We start from the raw sequence: 22,963 nt of genomic DNA on the forward strand, positions 1-22,963 counted from the left end.
GCAGGGCTGTCTTGGCCAAGGTCACTTCACAGAAGGGTTTCAGAAATCAGCCCAGGAAGCCTGCAAAATCCATGTCTGACTCTCAGCAACCTTTCTTCTGCCAAGACATCAGGCCAAGTCAGGTGCCATCCCATATCCCAAATCAAACTCATAAAGGTGCTTCTCATACTTGGCTACAGGTGGCAACTCTGAGTTAGGGCCGCCAACTATTTTTATTGGTCCTGCTCCCCCTGGGCCTTTCACTGAAGCCTCGCATGCAGAAATCAATCAAATAAGTTGCAGAGGAAGTTTCACTTGCTAGGTTTTTGCGTATCAGGTGGCTTTTAGAGGCACATGACCAGGTGACCACACGGCTTTGAATTCAGCCAGGAAAGCAGGACTTAATCTGAGTCAATCATGCTCAAGCCAACCAACCCTGGTGCCAAGGCTCAGCATGGGAAGCGGAAGATTTTATTATTTTAAAAACCCAGAGTTTCTGCCTTTCCATCACCAACAAGCAACTCACAAACTTAAGAGTCTCATATTTTAGAGATGAATTACAATTTATTCATACTAAAAGGGTGGGTGAAGAACAAGGCAAGGTCCTTATCCTAGCACAGATTTAATGAACATTAAAAAGTTTCATTTCTCACTTCTTCAGTACAGTTTATCTTAGCAGGCAGATTGATCAGGAACCCAAGGGCGCCTGGAGGGGAAAAAACATCATCCCTGTACAATAACATCAGCATCACCAGGGAAGATCCTCTAACATTTGCCTGTTTTGTTTATGGGGAAATGCATTTGCAACAACCTGTCCTCTAAAAAAACAGTAAGCTTTGTAGTTAAACAGAGAAGGGGAGAGGGGCCTTTAGTGCAGGGGAATAAACTAACAGCACCGTATGGTAAAAAATTAAGGAACTGAACTTTCCTGTTGACAGGGATTATCACCCCATTTGTGTCAAGGTTTTCATTTGGGGGGGGGGGACATCAGCTAAACAAAAATTCCTGTTTTGTGGGGGTGGAGGTAAGAGGCCTTGGCTTCCCTGAATCAGCAGCAACACCAAAAACAAAAACTCAGGAGTCCTGACCTCCCCATCACATGCTATAACCACAAGCGCATCAACAGACTGAAAAATAAAGTGAACTTTTGAGTCCCTAATCCAGCGGCTGTTAATTAGGCAAACAACATTTATACTACCAGCCTGCTAGGGGGAAAAAGTACAAAGTGTATTCACAGCCACAGTCTCTCCTTATGCTCCCAAAACCAGCGCTCAGCACACTCAAGGACACCTGAGCACCAATTAGCTGCTTCTTAATATCCTTGAAACAAGCAGGGGACTTTTTATCCCGTCTTTCTACACACAGGAGTACCCAAGGCGGCATTAAAAAAATGTATCAAGATATTAACATAATATTATTGTAATCCATCAATGTATCTGACACTTTGCAAGGTGGCATAAGCAAATAAGAGGGGTGTCAGCTGCTCTGCATGTTTAGCCTATACTTTGACAATGGGGAGGGAGACTAAGAGGTGGGCAAGGAGACAAGCAACGAATACAGCATCCGTCCTCAACCTGGGGACCCTCTAGTTGTTTTGGACCACAACTCCCTTTAGCCCCAGCCAGGAGGGCATTCAGATTGGGGGAGGCTGAAACACAGAGAAACAGCTGGATGAAAATATAGAATCATAGAATCATAGAGTTGGAAGAGACCACAAGGGCCATCGAGTCCAACCCCCTGCCAAGCAGGAAAATATAAATGTCTGCTGGCAGAGGCGGTTTTAGGGTTCGGCCACACGGGGCGCCACACTGCAAGAGGCACCACATTAATGCTGTAGAACGGAGCGTGAGAGGTGGGGGGGCGGGGGGGGAATTTTTACGTCGCACAGGGCACTGCTGAAATTTGAGAGTCCAGTGTCCACCACTGCTGCTGGATCAGGCCAATAGCCCATCTAGCCCAGTGGCCAACCAGCTACCCATGGGAAGAACGCAAGCAGGCCCTGAGCACAGCAGCACTGTCCCCTCCTGCAGTTTCCAGCAACTGGTATTCAGAAGTTTACTCCCTCTGACAGCAGTGGCAGAGCACAGCTATCATGGCGAGGAGCGACAGATAGTTTTCTCCTCCATGAATCTGTCCATTCCACTTTTAAAGCCATCCAAGTTGGTGGCCGTCACCTCCTCCCGCAGGAGAGAACTCTACAGTTAACTATGTGCTACATGAAGAAATACTTTCTTAATATCTGCCCCGAATCTTCACATTCAGCTTCATTGAATGTCCACGAGTTCTAGTGCTATGAGAGGGGGAGGGAAACTTTCCTCTATCCGCTTTCTCCTTGCCACGCATCATTTTATGAACTTATATCATGTCACCTCTTATTTGCCCTTTCCTCTGAACTAAAAAATCCCAAATGTTGCAACCTTTCCTCATAGAGGAGTTGCTCCGTTTCCTTGAATGTTTTGGTTGCCCTTTTCTGAATCGACTCTACAATGTCCTTTTGGAGGTCAGGTGACCAGAACTGAAACAGTACTCCAAGTGCTGTCAAACCTGGATTTGTACAATGGCCTTCGGATACCGGCTGGTAATATTGGGTGTGAATGAGAAGGTGGATATTGGGGTTACAAGCTGACCTGGGTGGGGTGGGGGAGCCCTGCTCCTTTGCCTTTAATATCAGAATAATCTGCAGAAACCTATAGACTGAGCTCTTCACAACATGGAGATAAGCTTTCTATTCTGCTGATACCTGTAAGCTGGAAAAAACAGTTGGCAACCTTTGTTTTGAGGATGGCATTCACACACCAAGTAGTAAAAGGGTGGAAGGCTCTAAAAGATTTTAAGCAAGAGGAAGAGCTTGCGTTTCCCTGGCCTTCTGATTTTTTCCTAATGGATGGGGAGGATATTCTAATCCTGGCCAGTGACTCTACAGAAGAACAGTCCTTAGTTAGGCCCACATTAGTTAGGCTGATTCCAGGGGAGTGATCTTCTCTGTGGGGTGATTATATTAGCAAAGCACCAGCCCTAGAAACACACAAAGCAGCCTCAGGGCTGGTTGCAACACCAGAGATGGCCCAAGGACAGGCCCCAGGTTTCTCAGAACATGGCAGGGAAGCAGCTCTTTTGAAACAGCAAAGGAGCTCCAACAACAAGGAGAAACCACAGCAACAACCCAAAGTTTGCCATTCAATGCACAATCAAACCAAAAGCCACAGCCCAACCTGGCTCTCTGTTCAGTGTTCCTATATGACACGTGTGTTTGCAAATGCACGGTTGTTACATTCATCATTTTTTAAAATTATTGCTGGATCTTTTCTGGTGCTTTTGTAGCTGCCTTACAAATCTGCCAACGGACAAGTGTTATGCAGATCTTGTGATAAATAAAATAAAAACTGAGCCCTGGTTTAATTTCAGATTCGGTTCCTTCAGTACTGTAGAACACCTTCGCAAATTGCTTTTTCAATGAAACCGGGAGACCGTCTCCCTAGCATTTTGACGTGAGCATCTTGCAATGGTGAAGTGTATTTCCCAGCTGCAATTTCCTAGCTAGGTCCGCAAGCAAGAGGCGCCAGGAACTCTGGGACAACAGGGTAAAGAGCCAGGTGTAGGAGAGCATCTCTGGACCTCAGATTTCAGAACTGCCGGAGCAATGAGAGCTCCGATTCAACCCTAGAATCTGACTTCATAGCTAGGCCACAGCTCAGTGTTTTGGACTACAACTCCCAGCAGCCACAGGAAGCTGCTCTGGAGCATGTGATGACAGGAATGCCTCTGAGCACATGCCAGGTTAGGTTCCCCTCATACCTGAGAAAAGCCAGAGTCCGCCCCCATCGTATCTGCCACTTTGAGGAGGGATGAACCTGGAAGTTAAGGGCCCACGGAGGAGTTTTGTACTCTGGAGATTTGGGCAGGGGCGGGGGTAAGTCAGGAGGATATTTGCCCCTTTCATTCCCTTCCCCAAAGTGGCTGCCCCACGGCAACTCCCCAGCCACACCCTCCCTGCCAGGCCTCCCACAGGCTCCCCACCTGACAAGCCCGTACCTGTCTTCAGCCCTGCGGAGCGGCCAAAGTTCCAGAGAGACCAGCCCTTGGCGTTTGGGGGGCTCCACTTGTGGTACGAGTTGCCCATGGTGCCCGTAGGTGCAACAGGCACCTTTCCCCGTCTCTTCCTCCTCACCCTGCCCCACCCACCCCCTTGTTTCTGGGAGGAGGAGGAGGAGGAGGAGGAACAGGGTGCTTACATGACTGAGCCAGGCAAGCCTTCTTTCTCCTTGGCTGGGTTTCCGTGGCGCAGAGAGAGAGAGAGAGAAAGAGGGAGAGGCGCACAGGGCTCAGATCTGCCTTCCCATCCCTGTGTCTCTGGGCCACTGCCTGCTTTCAGCACCCACTCGCTCCCTCCCTTGCTTGGTCACGGAGCCAATCGCAGCAGGCAAAGGGGAGGGGCACATGGGGGGGTGGCCTCTTGTCTTCTTCCTGCCCTGACAGCTTTGCTGCCTCCTAGCTCCATCTCTCGATCTCACTCCTCCACTGTCACCAGAAGGGTTTTATTTCCAAAAAGTGAGGGGTGACCCAGCTAAAAGTTTGCCTGAATATTGCACCCCTCTGACTTGGAGCAGGAAAGAGATTTTCCACATGCTCCAAAGCCCTGTTCCTGATTTACATGTTCTGGGGGCATGCCCAGGCACAGGTGGAAGCCTTGGCTGACAGAGTCCACAAGGCGGCAGCATTTTAGGGGAGGACAAAAAAGTGACTCAGAATCTAGCTATCCTTCACCATATCTGTGGAAGACCTTTACAGTCAAAAGCATTATAATTTTACTTGCCTGAAGCTTATCTATCCATCCATCTATCTATCTATCTATCTCAATTTATTCCTTCACCCATGCACATTCATTTGTTCTCTTTCCCCAACAGTCTGTCCCACTTTAATTTTCTGTCACCTTTTGATTTCCTTAGCAATTTCCCCACGCAACTGCCAAACTGCTAAGGCACAAAGCAGAAGCAGTTGGGAAACAAAACAGACTTTGGACAAACAAGCTATGGTTTGGTTGATTGTCGCTGGGATAACTCATGGTTTCTTCAACCACGATTAAATGTAATGTGCAAACCCGGCCATTATTTATCACCAATGACAAACAGTTTTGTGAAGCTTACAAGCTGGCACATTCTGGCCCATGCAAGTGCCAGTGCCATGCATAAGAGGGCCTTAGGTAGGCTGTTCTCTGCCGCTACCTTCCCCTCAAAATGAAAATGGTGGCAGCTGCTTCATTCAGCCCATCTCTGGTGGGCACCAGGTTAAATATCCCCCCGTTTGCAGCTGCCTTCACTTACGTTTACCAGTGAAGGTGTAGCAACATCCACCAGAGAACCCCCTGAGCATAAGAGTGGAACTGGTACGGTTGCAGGTGCCTCATAATCCTCATTCTGCAGTTGTAATATATCAATCTTTTAGTGGGGCAGCACCTACACTTTGGAACTCCCTGCCTATTGATATGAGGCAGGCAAGCACCTTCACTTCTTTTCAGTGCCTACTAAAAACTTTTCTTTTCAGGCAAGCTTGCCCAGATATCTAGAATGCTGACTTGTGTTTTAATCAGTTTTTAGCTTATTGTTTAATTATCTTTTGAACGTTTTAAACAGCTGCTTTAACCGTTTTTATTGACAATTTTAATGTTTTATTCTTTTGTGAACCGCTCTAAGGTTTTTTCCTCACAATCTAGCAGTACATACATTTTATGGCATGACTTAACATTTGCTCATAGTTTGGAGCAAGGCTGAAGATCCTGGTGTGATTAGGGTTTCCCAAATATATCCCATTGTCTTCTGTGGCTCTAGGCCAGGGGTTTCCAGATGTTGATGGACTCAAACTCCTGTCAGCCCTGACCATTGACCATACTGCCTGTCAGAGGTGTACCTAGGCATTGGTGAAACCAAACTCTGCTGGGACACAGGCCTGGGATGAGCTTGGGTGCAAAAAATCACCTATCAGACTATGGAGTGCATGGTGTAAATGTGTGTGCTGACGTGACACTCCTGTCGCAGCAAGTTGAAATGTGGGAGAAACTTCCCATTCATCTCACAGCATAAAGACATGCACTTTTATTTTTATTTTTTGCCGTTCACCCTCGCACTCACTCTGGATGCTTTGAGTATTTGCGTTAAGTAAAATGTAGTCATTTCTAATGTGGCTATTGCAGTAAAGTGTTTTGGGGGGGGGGGGTTGGCTGGGGGGGGTGCCAATACAGCTCCTTGCCAAGAGATCCCAATCTACTGACTACAGCTGATTGCTGAACATCTGGAGGGCACCACATTGTCTATCCCTGATCGAGGCAGATTGGCAGGTGGAAAATACTCAAATTACATATCACATCACAAGTGCTTTTAAAGAAATGTCAGCATCCAGGAAGGGCCTTTGGCAAGTCTTTCAGTGAATGCAGGAAGCTGTCTTGTACTACTGAGCCAGGCCTAGCATCAGGCCAGCAGTGGGACTGTAAGGTCTCAGAAAAATAGGGGGGGACGGGCTGTATTTCTTTCCCAGCAGCCCTATTCAAAAAATTATTTTAAAATGCCATAGATTCTAATCTTTGGGCTTTCGGCATGCCAAAAAGGGGTGCAATCTTCTGACTATCTCAAGAGATTCCCTACCCCAAACCCCAACTTGCTCCTTAATCTTGACTAGAAGTGAGGTCCCCTGTTCTGCTACAAATACAAGGAAATCTCACAAATTATATTATTATGCATACAATACTATACACAAGTTATAAAGCAGAAAGTAACCAGGACATATACAGATGCATACAACAATGCATATTACTTGATAAAACTCATATGTAATAATATACTGGTAACATTCTTCTGCACAAAATATTGTACAGCATATATGTTTTATATACAGTTATATGTATAATCTATGTTTTAAAAAATGAGTCATTTTCTATGCAATTAGTCAGGCTTACAAAAAAAAAGAAAGGACACCAGACATTGCACAGGCAGATGGCATATAAGCAGGCCCTGAATATGAGAGGCAATCCATTGCAAGCGAAGCCCAATTGGATCGGACCCAGCAAAATCCATGTGTGAATCTATTTCAAATGGATTTCTCCTTCACCCAAATGCAAATTCTGCTCTACCATCACTGACCTATGGCCCCACCCAATGGTCATAGGACACCTCTGCAGCTGTTATTCTTTGCCCCACGGCCCACCCTGTCCTTTAAGATGCCATGAAAGGGAGTGGGTGGTGCTGTGGTCTAAACCAATGAGCCTCTTGGGCTTGCCGATCAGAAGATTGGTGGTTCAAATCTGTGTGATGGGGTGAGCTCTCTTTGCTCTGTCCCAGCAGTTCAAAAGCATACCAATACAAGTAGATAAATAGGTACCACTGCAGTGGGAAGGGGCCGGTAAATGGCGTTTCCGTGTGCTGCTCTGGCACTCGTCACTGTGTCCCATTGCACCAGAAGCAGTTTAGTCATGCTGGCTACATGACCCAGAAAGCTGTCTGCGGACAAACGCTGGCTCCCTCGGCCTGAAGCGAAATGAGCTCCACACCCCATAGTCAAATTTGACTGGACTTAACGGTCCAGGGGTCCTTTACCTTTGCCTAAGATGCCATGGCAGCATCTGTCCTGCCCCTTGCCAATAATTCAAAATTCAAAGAAAACAGAATGTATGAAAAGCAGATGTATGCAAACTGGCAGCCTTGTACCGCCCTAAAAATGGGCACCAAATCTGGAATTTATTTCAGCAGGACACCCCCTCCCTGCCAAGGGCTGAAATCTGTAAAAGGGAATGGAAGGAAAGCTTAATGAGTAAAGCTGATTAAATGAAACTCCTGAGTATGTTATGGGTCATTGGGGGTTAGCGGGTGAAACCAAGTTTTGGGAGAGTCTAAGCAGTTTACAGAAAGGCACTTGAGTTTCTGGGTCCCTCAAGAAGGAAACAAAAACCCTTCTGGGTGAAAACAAAAGCCTAACACCAAAAAGCCTAAGTTAAGATCTGAAATCATTAACAGAAATAAGCTAAACGTTCGCCAGCTATTTCCTGCTGAGACCTGATTTCAGTCCCTGCGGCTTGTGCCTTCCTCCTGCTGAAACCAAGATCCAAATCGATGGAAAGAAATGTTTCCCAGGTAAGAGTGCCTAAGATGGCAGCCCTCACTGAATTGCCCCTGACTTCCTCACCTGAAGCTGGAGAAATACAGAAACTCAAAGGCACCTACACCGGTTTGACAAGTCAAATCCGTTCTAATTCATATTTGTTCAGCTCTTCACCTTCATTTCTCACCCTCTCTTGTGCCAGAGACCATGTCAATGATCATATTGTCTTAAGAAAGAGCACGTTCCTCATACACAGAAATCTGACTCCAAAACAATTTGGTGAGTTTAAAAAATCAGATCTCAGATTATGCTGTTTGCAAAAGCATTTCTTGCACTTCCCCCTCCCCTCCAGGTGGAAGAGGCACACCTCTCTTTGTTCAGTCTGAGAAGCTCACCCTGGTTTCCAGCTCAAACCAGACACTGGATTCCTGTTGCCCACATTTTCAGAAATGTCACTCTTGGCCTTCTGCGCCCTGCAGATTAACAAAATTATTTCACAAACACTTGGAAACTATTCAAGCAATTAAGGTTGAGGCCAGCAACAGTGTGCTTAGTAACAGCTGAAAGAACCAGGGAGCCATTCTAGCACAGCATGCAATTGAACCCTACAAAATAAATGGCATCTTGTCACACATCACCTTGTCACCAACATCTCACATCTCTGCATTCTTCCTATGCGTCCTGGTTGCTTAGTAGACTGATGCAGCTAGAGAGAGACAGTGCCAGGTAGGAGTGCAGTCTCCATTACAGGCCCATCTCAGCCTCATTGGGAGGTTTCATTGGGAAAGCCACTGCTATCTTAGGAATTTAGCAAGCTGTCTTATGCCTAGCAAAGCCAATGGTCCCTCTGAACCCAGAATTGTTCTCTACCTCTGAGCCAGGATCCCTTTAGCACTGTTACCTGAGGACCAAATTAGATGGGACTTAATTGGGCAATTAACAATTAAACAGTGCAATTAACATGCACTATTGAGGTGTTTTTTTTACAGAAAAGTAAACAGCAGCCAAGCAATGGAGGGTGGGAGAAGAAATTGCAGCATCCGGCCCTTGCAAATTAGGGAGAGTTAAACCCTTTCTCCTTGAAACAGTCTCAGTGAAAATGCTCCCTTTCCACATTTTCTGACTTAATGCTAAAAGATACAACACTTTCCCGCAGCCTTTGACAGCTAAAATATTCTGTTTTGTGGGATTCACCTATTTCTGCTGAATGTATACTCTTCTGTTCATCTGGAATGGTTTTCCTTGTTTTTTATCATTGTAATGGTTTTATAGTAACTATTTTTTGAACTGCAAGTTATATTGTTGTGACCAACCCTGCAGCTTCATTTCAGGTAAGAAATCTGATAGATGATAGATATAGATGATAGACAGATAGATAGATAGATATAGATGATAGATAGATAGATAGATAGATAGATAGATAGATAGATAGATAGATAGATAGATAGATGATAGATAGATAGATGATAGATAGATAGATAGATAGATAGATAGATAGATGATAGATAGATGATAGATGATAGATAGATAGATAGATAGATAGATAGATAGATAGATAGATAGATAGATGATAGATATAGATGCTGATTTATTGTATCCTGCTCTCACCTGCTGTTTCATGTTCACATGAAGCCACAGCTGGCCCAAGACATTTTGCCGCACTTTTGCCTAACGACCAGGCCGGCTCTGCTTCAGGCTGCCTTGGAATGAAGTGGAGCACTGATCCATCTGGCGTTCCCTGCTCCGCTTAGGGAAGACTCTCTAGGCTGCCTAGCAGGACTCTTCCCCTTTCCCAGGGGACTCTGCCACTGAGCTGTGCCCTCTACCACTTTGTGCCCAGCTCTGATGGATTTTCCCCAGCCCTGCTGCTAGGCATCATTTGGTCTGGGAATGGCCTGGAAACCAGGCCAAGTATGCTGTGCTGCTCCCCCGCCCCACTGATATTACACAGTTAAGACAAGGGGTCCACAACTGATGCAGGAGGTGCCATTGTGCCTACCTAGAAGAACTGAAAAAAGAGCCCTAGCAGATTAAGGGGGCAGGTATCTAGTTCAGCTTCCTGCTCTTTCAGTGGTCAACCAGCTGCCCTAATGGGAAGCTGAAAAGCAGGACTTGAGAGCAAGGGCACTCTCCCAACTTGTGCATCACAGCAACTGGCATTCAGAAGCATGCTGCCTCCAACAGAACTATCATCAGCGCTCGAAATCTACCATCTACCATTTTGCACCTGGCTATTGGCCACTTGCAACCAAGTGAAGATGTTTGGTTGCCAGGATGGTGCCTGACATCTCCACCATCTGGAGGTGCATGCCTGGGGATCCTTGGGTCTTGACTGTTTTCAGATACTGACAACACATCCTGTAGAATTTTATTTGTTATATTTGATCAGAAAGAATTTCAGGAGCCAAAAAGTCATATTGAAAAACACGACTTTTGAGATGTCTGGCCCAAAAATGACAACTAGGCATTCCGTTTTGGCGACTGCAACCCTGGTTTAATGAGCCATTTGGCGTCTAGCTAATATATCTGAGTTTCTAACACTGGGTAGCTTGGCCAGTGTTCCTCAGAAGAGGAACTGTATGGAAGCAGAATGGCCCTTTTCTCTACAGTACTGAACTGGACTCGCTTGCTTGAGTCATCTGGATCTAGTTGCTTTGCAGATGCCTTGGTATGCCATTTGTGGCCTGGATTATGGGAGTCAGATCTCGGGGCGGAGGGGGTGGCGTTGATGCCCATAGGCATCCTGCCTTTGGACCAAGCTTACAGGTCTCTTTCATCCCTTGTGATTCAACAAAGTAACCTCAAACTCTCTTTAAATTTCACACCCACTCAAATTCCCAGGCATTCCTAGTACAGGAAAAGAGACATGAGCTTCAAACTAGCACTGCTCTGTGATGAAAATGAAGTGCACACAAGACCACGTATTTCAACGCTTGCAAGTTTTGCAGCAATGCAATGTCAGATCCTATGTGTGTAAATGCACAGCTGGGGTTGGAGGAGAAGGAGAATAATCCCATTTGTTGGAAAAGGCATTTTTCAAAGTAGGCTGAATTTTAACTTCCGGGTTGTGTAACCTGTCATTCATGAAAGGGTTAAGCGGACTGTACCCTTCCTTTTTGAGGAGCCAAGAGATGGCAAGGGTACTATTTATTAACAGAAGAGAGGAACTCAGCCAGGTAGCTGTAGGGGGAAATGCAGTTTAAAAGCAGCAGTTGGGATGAATGTTTGTATAAACAGGGAGGGTCCCCGACTGTTTCAGACTTTTAAAAATAAAAGTTACCAGGAGCCTGCCTAAAGGAGGGAAGGGAAGATACTTCAACAGCACAATGTTATGCATTCTCTCATCCTGTGCACACGACATGAGACACACACTTAAACCTCAGGGATCCCACAAAAGAACCCCGGGAAATGAAGTTTGTGAAGTGTGTTGGGAATTGCAACTCTGAGCAGAAACTACAGTTCTCTGGATTCTGTTATGGAAGCTTTCTGCTTACTTGTTTCCAGGTAAGGATGCCCAGGCCAAGAAAGGAATGGGAAAAAAGCAGGGAGCAGCTTTCCTTCCCACCAACTGACTTGTGGAACTCCTTGCCACAAAATAACAGCCAAGCCAAGAGCTCCGCTTGCTTTTAAAACAAAAAGAACCCGAACACAGATATAAGCACCAACAGCCTCAGTCTGGGCTCCCTATTATAACCCAGGGTTGAGCTGTGGAAGGAAGAGGCATCTGTGCGCACACATGTTTTCTGTTTATTAAAACAGACCAACTCTGCCTTGCAATTGCAGCCCGTGAGGACAAATAAATATGCAGTTGCAAGCTGCTAAAACGACAGTGAAGACTTTGGGAAATATTAACAATGGCGCTTCTCTTTGGTCACAGAAGCCCACTTCCAACTAACAGGCACAAAGAGGAACTCCTTCCTTGCAGACAAGTTTGTTTCATTATGACAACTCTGCACTGCACAAATGCAGTCTGCTTTTTCTTTTCTGACAGCTGGCACCTGTGTGAATTCCCTAGCTGGTCTCCAGAGCACAGAGAAATCAGATATAGTTTGAGGCAGTCACATAGAAATCTTTTTTTTAAATTGCCCCTGTCCTTGCCAACCCAGCACCCTCCAAATGTTGTTGGACTACAACTCTCATCAGCCCCAGGTCAGCACAACAGCTTGCAGTCCAACAACATCTGGAGGGCGCCAGGTTGGCAGAGGCTGCTTTCACACTCTGTGCAACATGACGGCGAGGAAATTTTAAAAGGAGTTTTCCAGCTCTGGCCTTCCCACAATCTCAGCTCGCAGCGGGTAGAGAGGTCAAGAAAAGATTCTGTAATCAGCCTGGTCTTTAATCAATGGCATCTATATAAATATACAAATTACAAAATTACAGCGAAGGTGCCTTTTAAACCATCCATTGACAAATTGCACCAATTAATTTGTTAAAGCTTGCAGGCACAGTCAGAGTGGATGGATGTGTGGCTAACACAGGATGCTGGAGCAATCATTAAGGAGGAGGGGGCAACTCAAGAGCCCTCATATGGTGGTAGGGAGAAGACTTAATGCAGCCTTTCAGATGCTTTTGGACTACAACTCCCATCAGTCCCAGCCAGCCATTAGGAAAGGCTGTTTTAACATATGAAGCAAGGGAGATGTCTGTGTGAGGCTCTGGGGGTTCTACTGCAGTAGATAAAGGTAAAGGGACCCCTGACCATTAGGTCCAGTCGTGACCGACTCTGGGGTTGTGGCACTCATCTCGCTTTATTGGCCGAGGGAGCCGGCGTACAGCTTCCGGGTCATGTGGCCAGCATGACTAAGCCGCTTCTGGCGAACCAGAGCAGCGCATGGAAACGTCGTTTACCTTCCTGCCGGAGCGGTACCTATTTATCTACTTGCACTTTGACATGTTTTCAAACTGCTAGGTGGGCAGGAGCAGGGACCGAGCAACGGGAGCTCACCCCGTCACGGGGATTCGAACGGCGGACCTTCTGATTGGCAAGTCCTACAGCGCCCACAGTGCCACCCGTGTCCCTACTGCAGTAGATAGATGGGAACAAACTGGTCCCAGGAAATCACCTGGCCCAGCACTTGAGAGTTTTCTTCTTAAGAAAAAAGAAAGAACACAAGCACCAGACCAAATTTCACCAAGCACTTCATGCGTGAACACGCCCTGCGAGTCTTCAGAATGGGCAGCTTAGCCAAGAAATCCTGTTTCATGCCTAGCTTGTGGGCAGACGGCCTTGCTGGGATATTTTTGTGGCTCTGTGCCACATACCTGTACTTACCCCCCTGCCTGCTGTATTCATTAGTCCAGAATAGGAGGCATTGCACAGCCAAGGAGAGTGGGCTGCCCTTCAACTGGACTCCAAGCCCCAACAAGCCAGGAAACTCACTGGGTGACTTCAGCCCCTCTCCCCCTGCCTAAGCCTACTCCACAGAGTAGTTGTGAGGAGGATACAATAAGGTAAGCTCAAGTATGTTGGAAAGTGATAGAGGATTCTTTCGCCAGATTCGGCTAGTATCCCAACTATGACCATTCCTTGACCACATGCACTGCTAATATCAAAGCTGGATTACTGCAAGGCACTCTATGTGGGGCTGCCCTTAAGGTGGGTCCAGAGGCTGCAGCTGCTGCAGCTGCTGCAGATTGCTTAACACAGCACCCTAAGCCCCAACATGTAATGCCTTTGCTAAACAAATTGCACTGGCTCCCAATATGCCACTGGGCCAAGTTTAATTATTTGCTTTTGGTATACAAAACCTCTATTGCCACAGTACATATACTAAGCCCTTGGAAAACGCCTTAACTGCCCTGAATCTCAGCCAGGGAACTGGTGCTTCCCCAACCTGGTGCTCTCCAGGTGGACTGGACTATAACTCCCATCAGCCCCAGCCAAGGCTGGGGGAGGCTGTTCAGTGCAGGGGGTCCTGTCCTGGTGGCCTGATTGAGCCCGTGCACCAACAATACAGCTCCAGGCGCCGCCTTCCCCTCCCTGTACAAAGCTGAGCATAACACCAGTACATGTGGGTGGAGGGAGGGAGGTGTGACATCTAAATCGCTTTCAAACTGCTTTGGATTTCAGCATAGAGGCCCTTTACATATTTGTGGAGCCAAGGCCCTTTGCGATGATCCCTCTTGGGTGCCTAGAGCAGTGTTTCCCAACCTTGGGCCTCCAGCTGTTTTTGAACTACAATTCCCATCATCCCTGACCACTGGTCTTGCTAGCTAGGGATGATGGGAGTTGTAGTCCAAAAACAGCTGGAGGCCCAAGGTTGGGAAACACTGGCCTAGAGCAACAGGTGTCTGGTCTTGGCTGACCCACAGTGGTGGGGTCTGGTTCACAAAGGGGGAAAACAAACAGAGTTGAGCATAGATTTTTCAACACCTGGAAGGCCCAGCTCCATCAGGGAAAATCCACACCCCAGCCTGTAAAAAGGGAGCAAGAGGGGAATGCCTTGCAGAGTATCCTGCAAACTAGATGCAATATACAGAAAGAAGGAACAGAAGCAATTAGAAGGGGCAAAGCAGCTGCCCTTTCCTTAGCAGTGCTGGTGACAAGCTGAATGGTGTGCAAGGATCCGAGTTCAGTTCAAGGTTGAGCAGCAAACCAAGGTTGCTGTCAGCAAGCTCAGCCAGACCGTCACTCTGCAAGCAGGCAAAGTTGTTGCCTGGGGAAGCAGCCCATGGCAACATCAGTGGCAGGGAAGCAGCAAGTGATCCAAGACTTGTGCAGGATCCCTTGCAATGCTGCAGAGCGTGCCAGGCATGCAACCTTTGGATTGCACAAGTGGTGATGAGCAATCCTGGCACAGAGAAAGACCTGGGTTCAATCCCAGTTAAAAAGGATCCAAGGTCCAGGACGGGGAAAGAGCCAGCACTTCTGAGGGCAGTGGTCTGACTCAGGGCTTATCCACACTTCCTCTTGTCCCGCTGCTTCCCTCTGGGAAAAACAACTCTTTAGTGCTCAATTGGATCAAACAGCCATTGGGTTTCTGCAGATTGTTGTTGTTGTGAGCTTAAGGGCAGGCTTTCCTTGGGAAAGGAGCAGAGCAAGGGGAACACCACTCAGACCCATACTTTCTAGGCATAGGACAAGAGGAAGTGTTGATAATACGCTCTCATTAAATGTTTATCTGGGAAGGGATGCTACTTTTGCATGGAGTCAATCCTAGGTCCATTCCATCCATAGGCTTTTTGGAGATTGAAAACATATACACACAATTCTTCCCCTAAAATATGCATTTTGTACTATTTTTCCCCACCCACCTACCCATATGAAATAGGCATTCTTGTGCACTTTTGAACCGGAACTACAAAATCCAGAGAAGGGTGTAATCCAATGGACAGCTGTGTTCAAGACTAGCATATTAGGTTGGTTTGCTTCAAAATGTGGGCCAAACTGATTTCTCTTCCATTCCCTACATTTCAGGCACATCTCTTAGTGTGGATACATACCTAGTGCCTGTCTAGCCAGACAGAAGACTGAGAACAGAAGAGATATCAAATCAAGGAGCGGGAACATAAATGTATGCACCAGCATCATTTCAAGAGCAGAAAAGTCAGCATGGAGCTGAAATTCTCTCTCTGCCAACCTTTCCCAACCTGGTTCCCTCCAGATGTTTCGGACTCTCAGCAGCCTCATCCAGCATAGTTGTAGTCTGAAAGATCTGGAGGGCACCAGGTTGGGGAAGGCTGGTCTACACCCTCAGCTGGAAACTTAATGGTCCTCTTGCCATCTGGGCCATCAGCCGCCTCCTGCTGGCAGTGCCCAGCCTGACCCCCATCCACATGCAGCAGATCCAGTCCCCACCTGAGCAGATGCAGCTTCAGCCACACTGCCCAATAGTGGAATGCGCTGCAGCACCCCAAATTACATGAAAGAAACTAGTAAAAACCTAATAATAACCATCTCAATTTTTATAGGTCTTTCACTCTACTGTCAGAAGGTGCTATAAACCAGTCCCCAAGTTCCTGCCCAGCTGGAATTGCACCAGAAGGCCTTGCCACCCACCACAACACAGAACGTGACCAACCCAAGGCCACGTGGCCGACAGTCACCATCGCCCTCGGAAGCTCATCTCCTAACTAGGCCATGGCAGCTTCTGAGCCCTGCCTGGTAGGAGGTGAGTGGCTTCAGCAGCCGGAGCTGAAAGGGTTGAACAGGGTGTGGCTCTTCCGCGTTATGCTTCTTGAAACCAGAGAGTATGTTGTGATGACAGACTTTGGTGATTTCATCCAGCAGCAGTAGCTCATGGGAATCGTAACAAGCCATCTTGCGTGGCTGAAAGAGGGCAAGGAAAGAACCCCGATGGCTGTTTCCCTCTCGCCTACGTAATCCTAAATATTTCCACCGGCAGATCCTTCTGCCCACATATTTCAAGCACTTTTGGCTGCTCGGGAGGCACTCAATTTGAACCTTGTTTCCAAGCAGCTGTCCCTCTTTGTTTTTCATCTAACAGATTTGTAGACCACTTTTCAGGAATTCACCCCTCCCCACACAAACAAAATGGCTTGTGAAGAAATATAAGCCAAAATAAAATCAAAAATACAATACTAAAATCAACTAAATCCAACATTTGTTTCAGGGCACCACTAAAAATAACTTTGGCCTTTTCTTTTTTCTTTTTTTGCATTTCCTTGCCAAGAGGTCCAACAGTTCTAGAGACTATTTGTGGTCGTATTGACCTTAAAAACCCCTCTAAGCCTGGGGTCTGCAGGATCCCCTCCTTTCACATGTGTCACTGAGCCGGTAAATAACAACTTCAGGATCCCAGCTTTGAGTTCCATCGCTTCAGGAGGCCAGGTCAGTCTCAGGAACCCTTTCTTCCAGTGGCCTCAGGGCTTTGGAATAGTCTCCCAGAGGCAGGATGTATAGAAAGGTACATATTTTGAGAAACTAGTGTGGCTATTTGCCCCCACCTAGAACAGCCATGATTCTGAATTTGTGGCCTGTGCAACACACAGCCCTGCTCCCCATTGCAAAGCTATGCTCCAGTCACTTACTCTATCCAAACCAACAGTCTGACCACTGGAGCAGCATCCCTCTGTCCCACCAAAGAGGTATGCTTACATCTTCAAATATGCAAGAAGAGCCTGGATGAGGCCGTAGCCCAGGCATAGGCAAACTCAGCCCTCCAGATGTTTTGGGACTACAACTCCCATCATCCCTAGCTAACAGGTCATGGATGATGGGAGTTGTAGTCTCAAAACATCTGGAGGGCCGAGTTTGCCTATGCCTGCCATAGCCCTATCCAGCCCAGCATCCTTTTTCCACAGTGGCCAACCAGATGCTTCTGCTTTTATGAAGGAATTGATCAATAGGTAATCCCTGAATCTGCAGGATATTCTGGCTTCACTTCTAAGCATTAGGCAGGTGACGTATTGCCTTTCTTTTTTACCAACAGTCTGCAATTAAATAAACCAAAGTGTCAATAGCACTCTCCTCTCCCCCAGAATCTGAGAAACAAAACTTGCCCTGCACAAAAGCTGCTCCAACTTGTGATTGCCTGCTAGAGATACCCATGCAAAGCAGAGTGCACATCAAATTATAAATTGCAATATAAGGGTTATAGTAAGCCTAATCCTTACATTGCAGGGGGGAGGGAGGTAGGCAGGGGGCTGGATGCCTTAAGTCATAGAATCATAGCTGGAAAGGTTCTATGAACCCTGAGGGTCAAAGAATCATAGACTCATAGAATTGTAGAATTGGAAGGGATCCTGAGGATCTAGTCCAACCCCTTGCAATGCAGGAATCCTGCCCACAGCTATCCCTGGGTGGACTCGAACCACCAACCTACAGACCCACAAGCAGAGACATAAGCTGTTTTCCCTAGTATTAGACCAATCTGATCTCCTCCTGATGTTTTGGATTACAGCTCACATAAGCTGTGGCTGATAAAAATGAAGCATCTGGAGGGCACCAGGTTGGGGAAGGCTGGATTAGACTGAGGATCAGAGTGAAATTCATGGGTCCCTCTTAAGGGTAGGACTCGGGGGGGGCAATGTTTTCTGCACTGACTGGACAGTGAGCCCCTTCAGCATGCTTCCCTGTAACTCTAAGCCCTCCAGTGCCCATGTACAAATATTGAAGAGGGCATCAGCAGTAAAGAAATGAGAGGTCTGTACATCTGCATTTGCTATCATGCAATAGCACTGAATCTTAAGGGCTGTGACTTCTCTGGCCTTTTCTTGGGGGGAACTCTAGCAAAAGTGCTGAGAATTGATATTTGGAAATTGTGCCTGTAAGAGGGTAGAGAAACAGAACTCAGAAGAAGAGGCAGAGGCAGTAATTGTGTGGATGGGTGGTGAACTGCCATAGAAAGCAAAACTGCAGCCAACTCACTTTGAGGTTTCTAAGCTGATCCAGAGAAGAGTATGCCTGTCTTGAGAAGGTCAAACGTACATCGGGGCAAGTCTGCACGTCATGGTAAGCCCTGGTGTATGGCTTATTGGGCTCAAGCAGGCGGATGCTGTCCACTGCCCAATCCCTCCTTCCAATCAAAAGCAAGAGTAACAGGCAGGAAGTCTTGGTGTGGCGTTACTTCCCAACAGAGTGAGACTGTGGTTTGCATCTCCCTAAAGCAGCTTTCTTGGGACCCCAAATGTTGCTGGACTTCAACTCCCATAAAATTATCTTATTTATTGTTTATTTAACAAAATTTATATACTGACTGATCATAATAAAACCTCTGAGGGGTCCTAGTCTGACACTCTAACCACTACACTACACTACCACGCAGCTCAATCCCAAAACACCAAAAGCCAAGGTACGTTCTGAAGGCAGCAACACCTTGCTGAAGTTTATCAGGTATAGGACTGGTCAGTGCCTGGATGGGAGACTGCCTGGGAACCTCATGTACATATCAACATAACTTCTGCGTTGGGAGAAAGGCAGGATATGCATTTTAAGAAAAATAAATACTTGCAGTATTGCTATATTCAAATGAGGCCACTCATTCCCACCATGCTCACTGCCCACGAGAAGGTCTGGCTTTCAAGAGGGTCTGTCAGAATGGCCTCCTCAAGAGAGCTCTTGGAGCTGATGGAGACCTGTCAGAGGAAACTGCTGCTCACCTATGTTACTGTCCTGGAAGGTTTTTACTCTTTGATTTATGAGGATCTGATGTGTGCTGTTTTTATATATTGTAGTGAGTCACCTCAAGCACAAGAGAGACAGGAGCCATAAAAAGATAAATTTAAGGCACTTAAAGTGACTATCTGCCTTTTCTAGGAGATGTTCACAAAAGTATCTCATTTCAGACTTTTCCTCACACACAAATGTCAGATTCCCAAATTCTTGCAAATACAATCCCAGCAAATACAACCAGAAGACAAGGGAAGAAACTGATCCTGGTCCTCTCAAGGTAACTCATTGTGTATTTTGAAAACAGTCTCCTCTCAAGAGACTTATATTCTTCAAACTGAAGCAGCAACTGGGGTCCTAGGTGCTGAGCCAAAACAGCAAAGGGTGCCCATCACTTGTAAGCTTCCTGGGGCAGAGAGGAAGGAGGGCATCTGGCTGCCCACTACTGGGAACATAAAGCTGCACTAGCTGGACTTTTGGCCTGACCTAGCAAGCCATCACTTCTGCACTGCAGCCTTTCCCCATATTCTCCAGACCTCTGGTCATGGTAGATGCTCTTCTTTGGATTCTTTCCAGCTTCTCTCATGCCGTTCTTGAGAGTTCAACAACCAGTATTCAGCTCAGTTCTGCATTCAGAGTTGAACATGGTACCCTGGTGCCAAGTGGGGGGGGCAGGAGAGGACTTCCATGTCTCACTCATGTTCCACACCAAGATGGTGCCTGTTTGCTTCGGAAAGGTGCTATAGTGCTGATTCGTGATCACCTTGTCCCTTGGGCTTTTTGTCTGCCCTACCAGGGCTGAAAAGCACAAGTGCACCTGGACAAGGGGACAAAGGAGCAAGCAGCTCAAGGGCCAAGGCAGGTTGGACTCCTGCATTTTAGGGGGTTGGACTAGATGCCCCTTGGGGGACTCTTCCAAGTTCCAACTCTACATTTCTATGATTCTGTGAAAAGACTTGCGTCTGGAGCAGCTCTCCAGGGGCTGGAAGCCAACAGACACATGGTAGGGGATGGGCAGCGCTGGAAGGGAATGGGCAGATAATAGCGCAAGTTCACACTGAGAGTACATCAGAGGTCTCTTAGCATGAGCAGGCTGCCACTACAAGAAAAGCAGTGTGATTGGGGCTGAGTAAAGCAAAGGACCACCCAGACAAGGCCAGAGTTCCTCTGAACCAAGCCGGTACCAAGAGAAGCTTCTGGGTCGATGGGTCTAAAAAGTAGCTGCCCATCGCTCTTTGGCCAAGAGGCTTCCTGAGCTCTTTAGAATGCCAAATGCCACATCTGCCAGAGTGCCAGGACAAAAACAACGTCCAGCTACTTATGATGTCATGGACACAGGGCAATCAGCATGCAGAGTTTGTCAATGTCACAATTAGGCATGCCTCCCTGGGTCAGCACCACAGGTACACACCCATTTCCCAAAAGGTTTTCTTCTGATTCTAAAGGGTGGCGATAGCAGCAGCCCAGAGGACACCCCCCCTCCCCATCCTCAGAACAGTGGTTTAACCTGGCCAGAGTAGGAGGAGTCTCTTTCACTTGCTTAAATGCTCCATTGGGACATTGCTCTAGGTTTATCAGTGTTTATGCCACTTGTGGCATCTGTGACACAGATTGGCTACCCAGGGATCTGGTTCACTCCAACTCAGCACAGGCATGTTCACAAAGACCAACCATGCCAACACATCATGTGGAGTTTTTCTGCACCTCTTCACCACATCAAAGTAAATTGGGGAGGGGGCGCTTCCAACAACAGTACAGCAGCCTCCTTCCTTTGTTTCCCACTAACCTGGGTGTACATCACAGTGTGCACAGGGGAGAAACCGTTTGGATGTATGGAGAGAGGAAAGAGCTTCACTGATAGTGGAAACCTTAGAAAACATCAACAAACATGCACAGGGGAGAAACTATGTTGAGATTCCTGCATTGCAGGGAGTTGGACTAGATGACCCTTCCAACTCTACAATTCTATTATTCTAAAAAAAACCCTTTAAAAAACCCATAGTGGAGACAGGCTGAGGGTGGGGCCAGAGCCGCAGTTCAGCTTGTGCAAAACAGCCGTGCAGACTGGGGAAGCATCTGGAGCTGCTCCAGATTTCTCTCAGGATCTCTGACCTCATGAGTCAGAGGGAGAAGGAACATGCCCACTGAACCAGCAACAGCCTTGGGTAGAAATGGAATTTGCAATGGGGGGTAGGAAGGAGAGGCCCACATCTCACGCTGCTAGAAAGAACGAGCTGGCTGTAATTGCCCAGGCCCCAGAAGAACCAAATGCAGCTCTCTCCCTGCAAAGACACACACAGGTTACCCAAAACTAGGACCTGCTGCACTCCGTGCTGACAGAAAGACACTTTTGCTGCTGAAGAGGAAAGTCAAAATGATGACCCACAGCTCCAAACAGGCACTCTTTAAAATAAAAAGATGGAAATGGGGACAGGAAAATCCCCCTGGGTGGTAGCACAAGGGGCTACGTCTCAGATTGTTTTGTGCCATGCTGCAGATTCCATGCCCCTTTCTGCCTTCTTCTGAACTTAAAAACACACACGTTTTCTCTCAGTTGTGGTGTTGAGTGCCATGCAGGTGAGAGCCCAGCCACTGGCCATCTTAACTTGCCCATGGGCACTCTGCACATTTATGCAACTTTGTGCCCTGAGCCTGTGCCCCAGTCCTCGAAGCGCCACCCACACCTGTTTCAAGCAAGGCAAGGAGGGAATGGGTTAAGTTGGCATGAGGAAGTAAGTCAAGGAATGGCGGAAGGCTGGTCGGAATGGCATTATAAAGGCTTGCCTGGGGATTTGTTGGCAGCCCACTCAGCCATGGGCTAAAACTGGGGCCTGGTTTCAGTAAGGTGGGGCAGAGTCATGGATCATGTGAAGGATTGATAAAGCAGGACAAACGTTTCAGGAAGGGAAAGCAACTTTAGGCAACTTGGGCTTCACCTTGGAATCGATTTTCAGTTACATGGAGCGGACTAGGAATGGGCGACATATTCACTGTAACACTGTTCACGTGCACAACTAAAGCAGTTGAACCCAGCTCTATTCTCTAAGTACAACCTTTGGCAAAAATTCAGAGCTTCGTCTAGGCCAGGAAATCACAGGGGCCGAGTCCAAGTTAGCACGCGATTTCCGTCCCACGGCGTATCCCTTGAGCATGCGGAAATATTCATAAAACAGAGTCTAGCTAACCATGTGCAGAGCGCCTTCCCGTCGCCAAGGTGGAAGCACGACCAGCCCCAGGCCAGGGCTTGGCTCGGGCTGGCACTCGCCCCAGCTCCACCCTAGCAAGTGTGAAGCAAGAGCACAGGAAGACCCGTTAAGCATGTGCAGAGCGCTCTTCAGACTCCTCCCGCCCCGCAGCTGGGATCCGGCTTGCGACCCGCGCTGCCGACGCGCCTTACCTTTGCCCTTGTGGCGCTCGTCGTGCTTCTTGCCCTCCGCAGGGGGCGCGCCAGGAGGCCCCTTCGGCTTCTTCTTCCGCCTGCCCCGCAGCCAGCTGAAGGCCCTGCGCAGGCTAGACGAGCCGGACTTGGGCTTCTTCTTCTTGGGGGGTGAGGCGGCGGGGGAACCGCCTCCCTTCTCCGCGGGGATCCAGGTGTCCTCGGCGAGCGCCGCCGCCGCAGGTGCGCTCTTCCCGGACATCTCCCTGGCGGACGGCCAAACGTGAAGAGGACGCGGGGGGCGCACGACGGCACCGCCGCGGCCGCCGCTTGCTTTCCGGGGGTCACTGGCGGCGGGGAGCCGGTGCCGCCGCCGGGCTGGCCATGGGAGGCCCCCGCTTCGCTACACAGGACGCCCTGCCTCTTTCTCGCCTCCGGAGGGGGGCCCAGCG

The 22,963-nt window shown here is 47.8% G+C and overlaps 1 protein-coding gene across 2 annotated transcripts in view; it reads right to left on the minus strand.

Annotated features, from left to right (window-relative positions):
- The window catches only part of NHSL3 (NHS like 3), a 58,238-nt gene extending 35,319 nt beyond the window's left edge, over nucleotides 1-22,919 (minus strand). The window contains exon 1 of one of the 2 annotated variants that reach the window (XM_081203900.1): nucleotides 22,533-22,919. In XM_081203900.1, coding sequence (XP_081060026.1) covers nucleotides 22,533-22,773 — 241 coding nt within the window. In that variant the 5' untranslated portion in view covers nucleotides 22,774-22,919. Of the gene's footprint in view, nucleotides 1-4,011; nucleotides 4,169-22,532 lie in introns of those variants that run through there. The other variant, XM_081203901.1, reaches the window with a different exon arrangement.
- Nucleotides 22,920-22,963: the final 44 nt, after the last annotated feature.

This window comes from Podarcis bocagei (assembly GCF_964188305.1).
Source record: "Podarcis bocagei genome assembly, chromosome: 7".
NCBI lineage: Eukaryota > Metazoa > Chordata > Lepidosauria > Squamata > Lacertidae > Podarcis > Podarcis bocagei.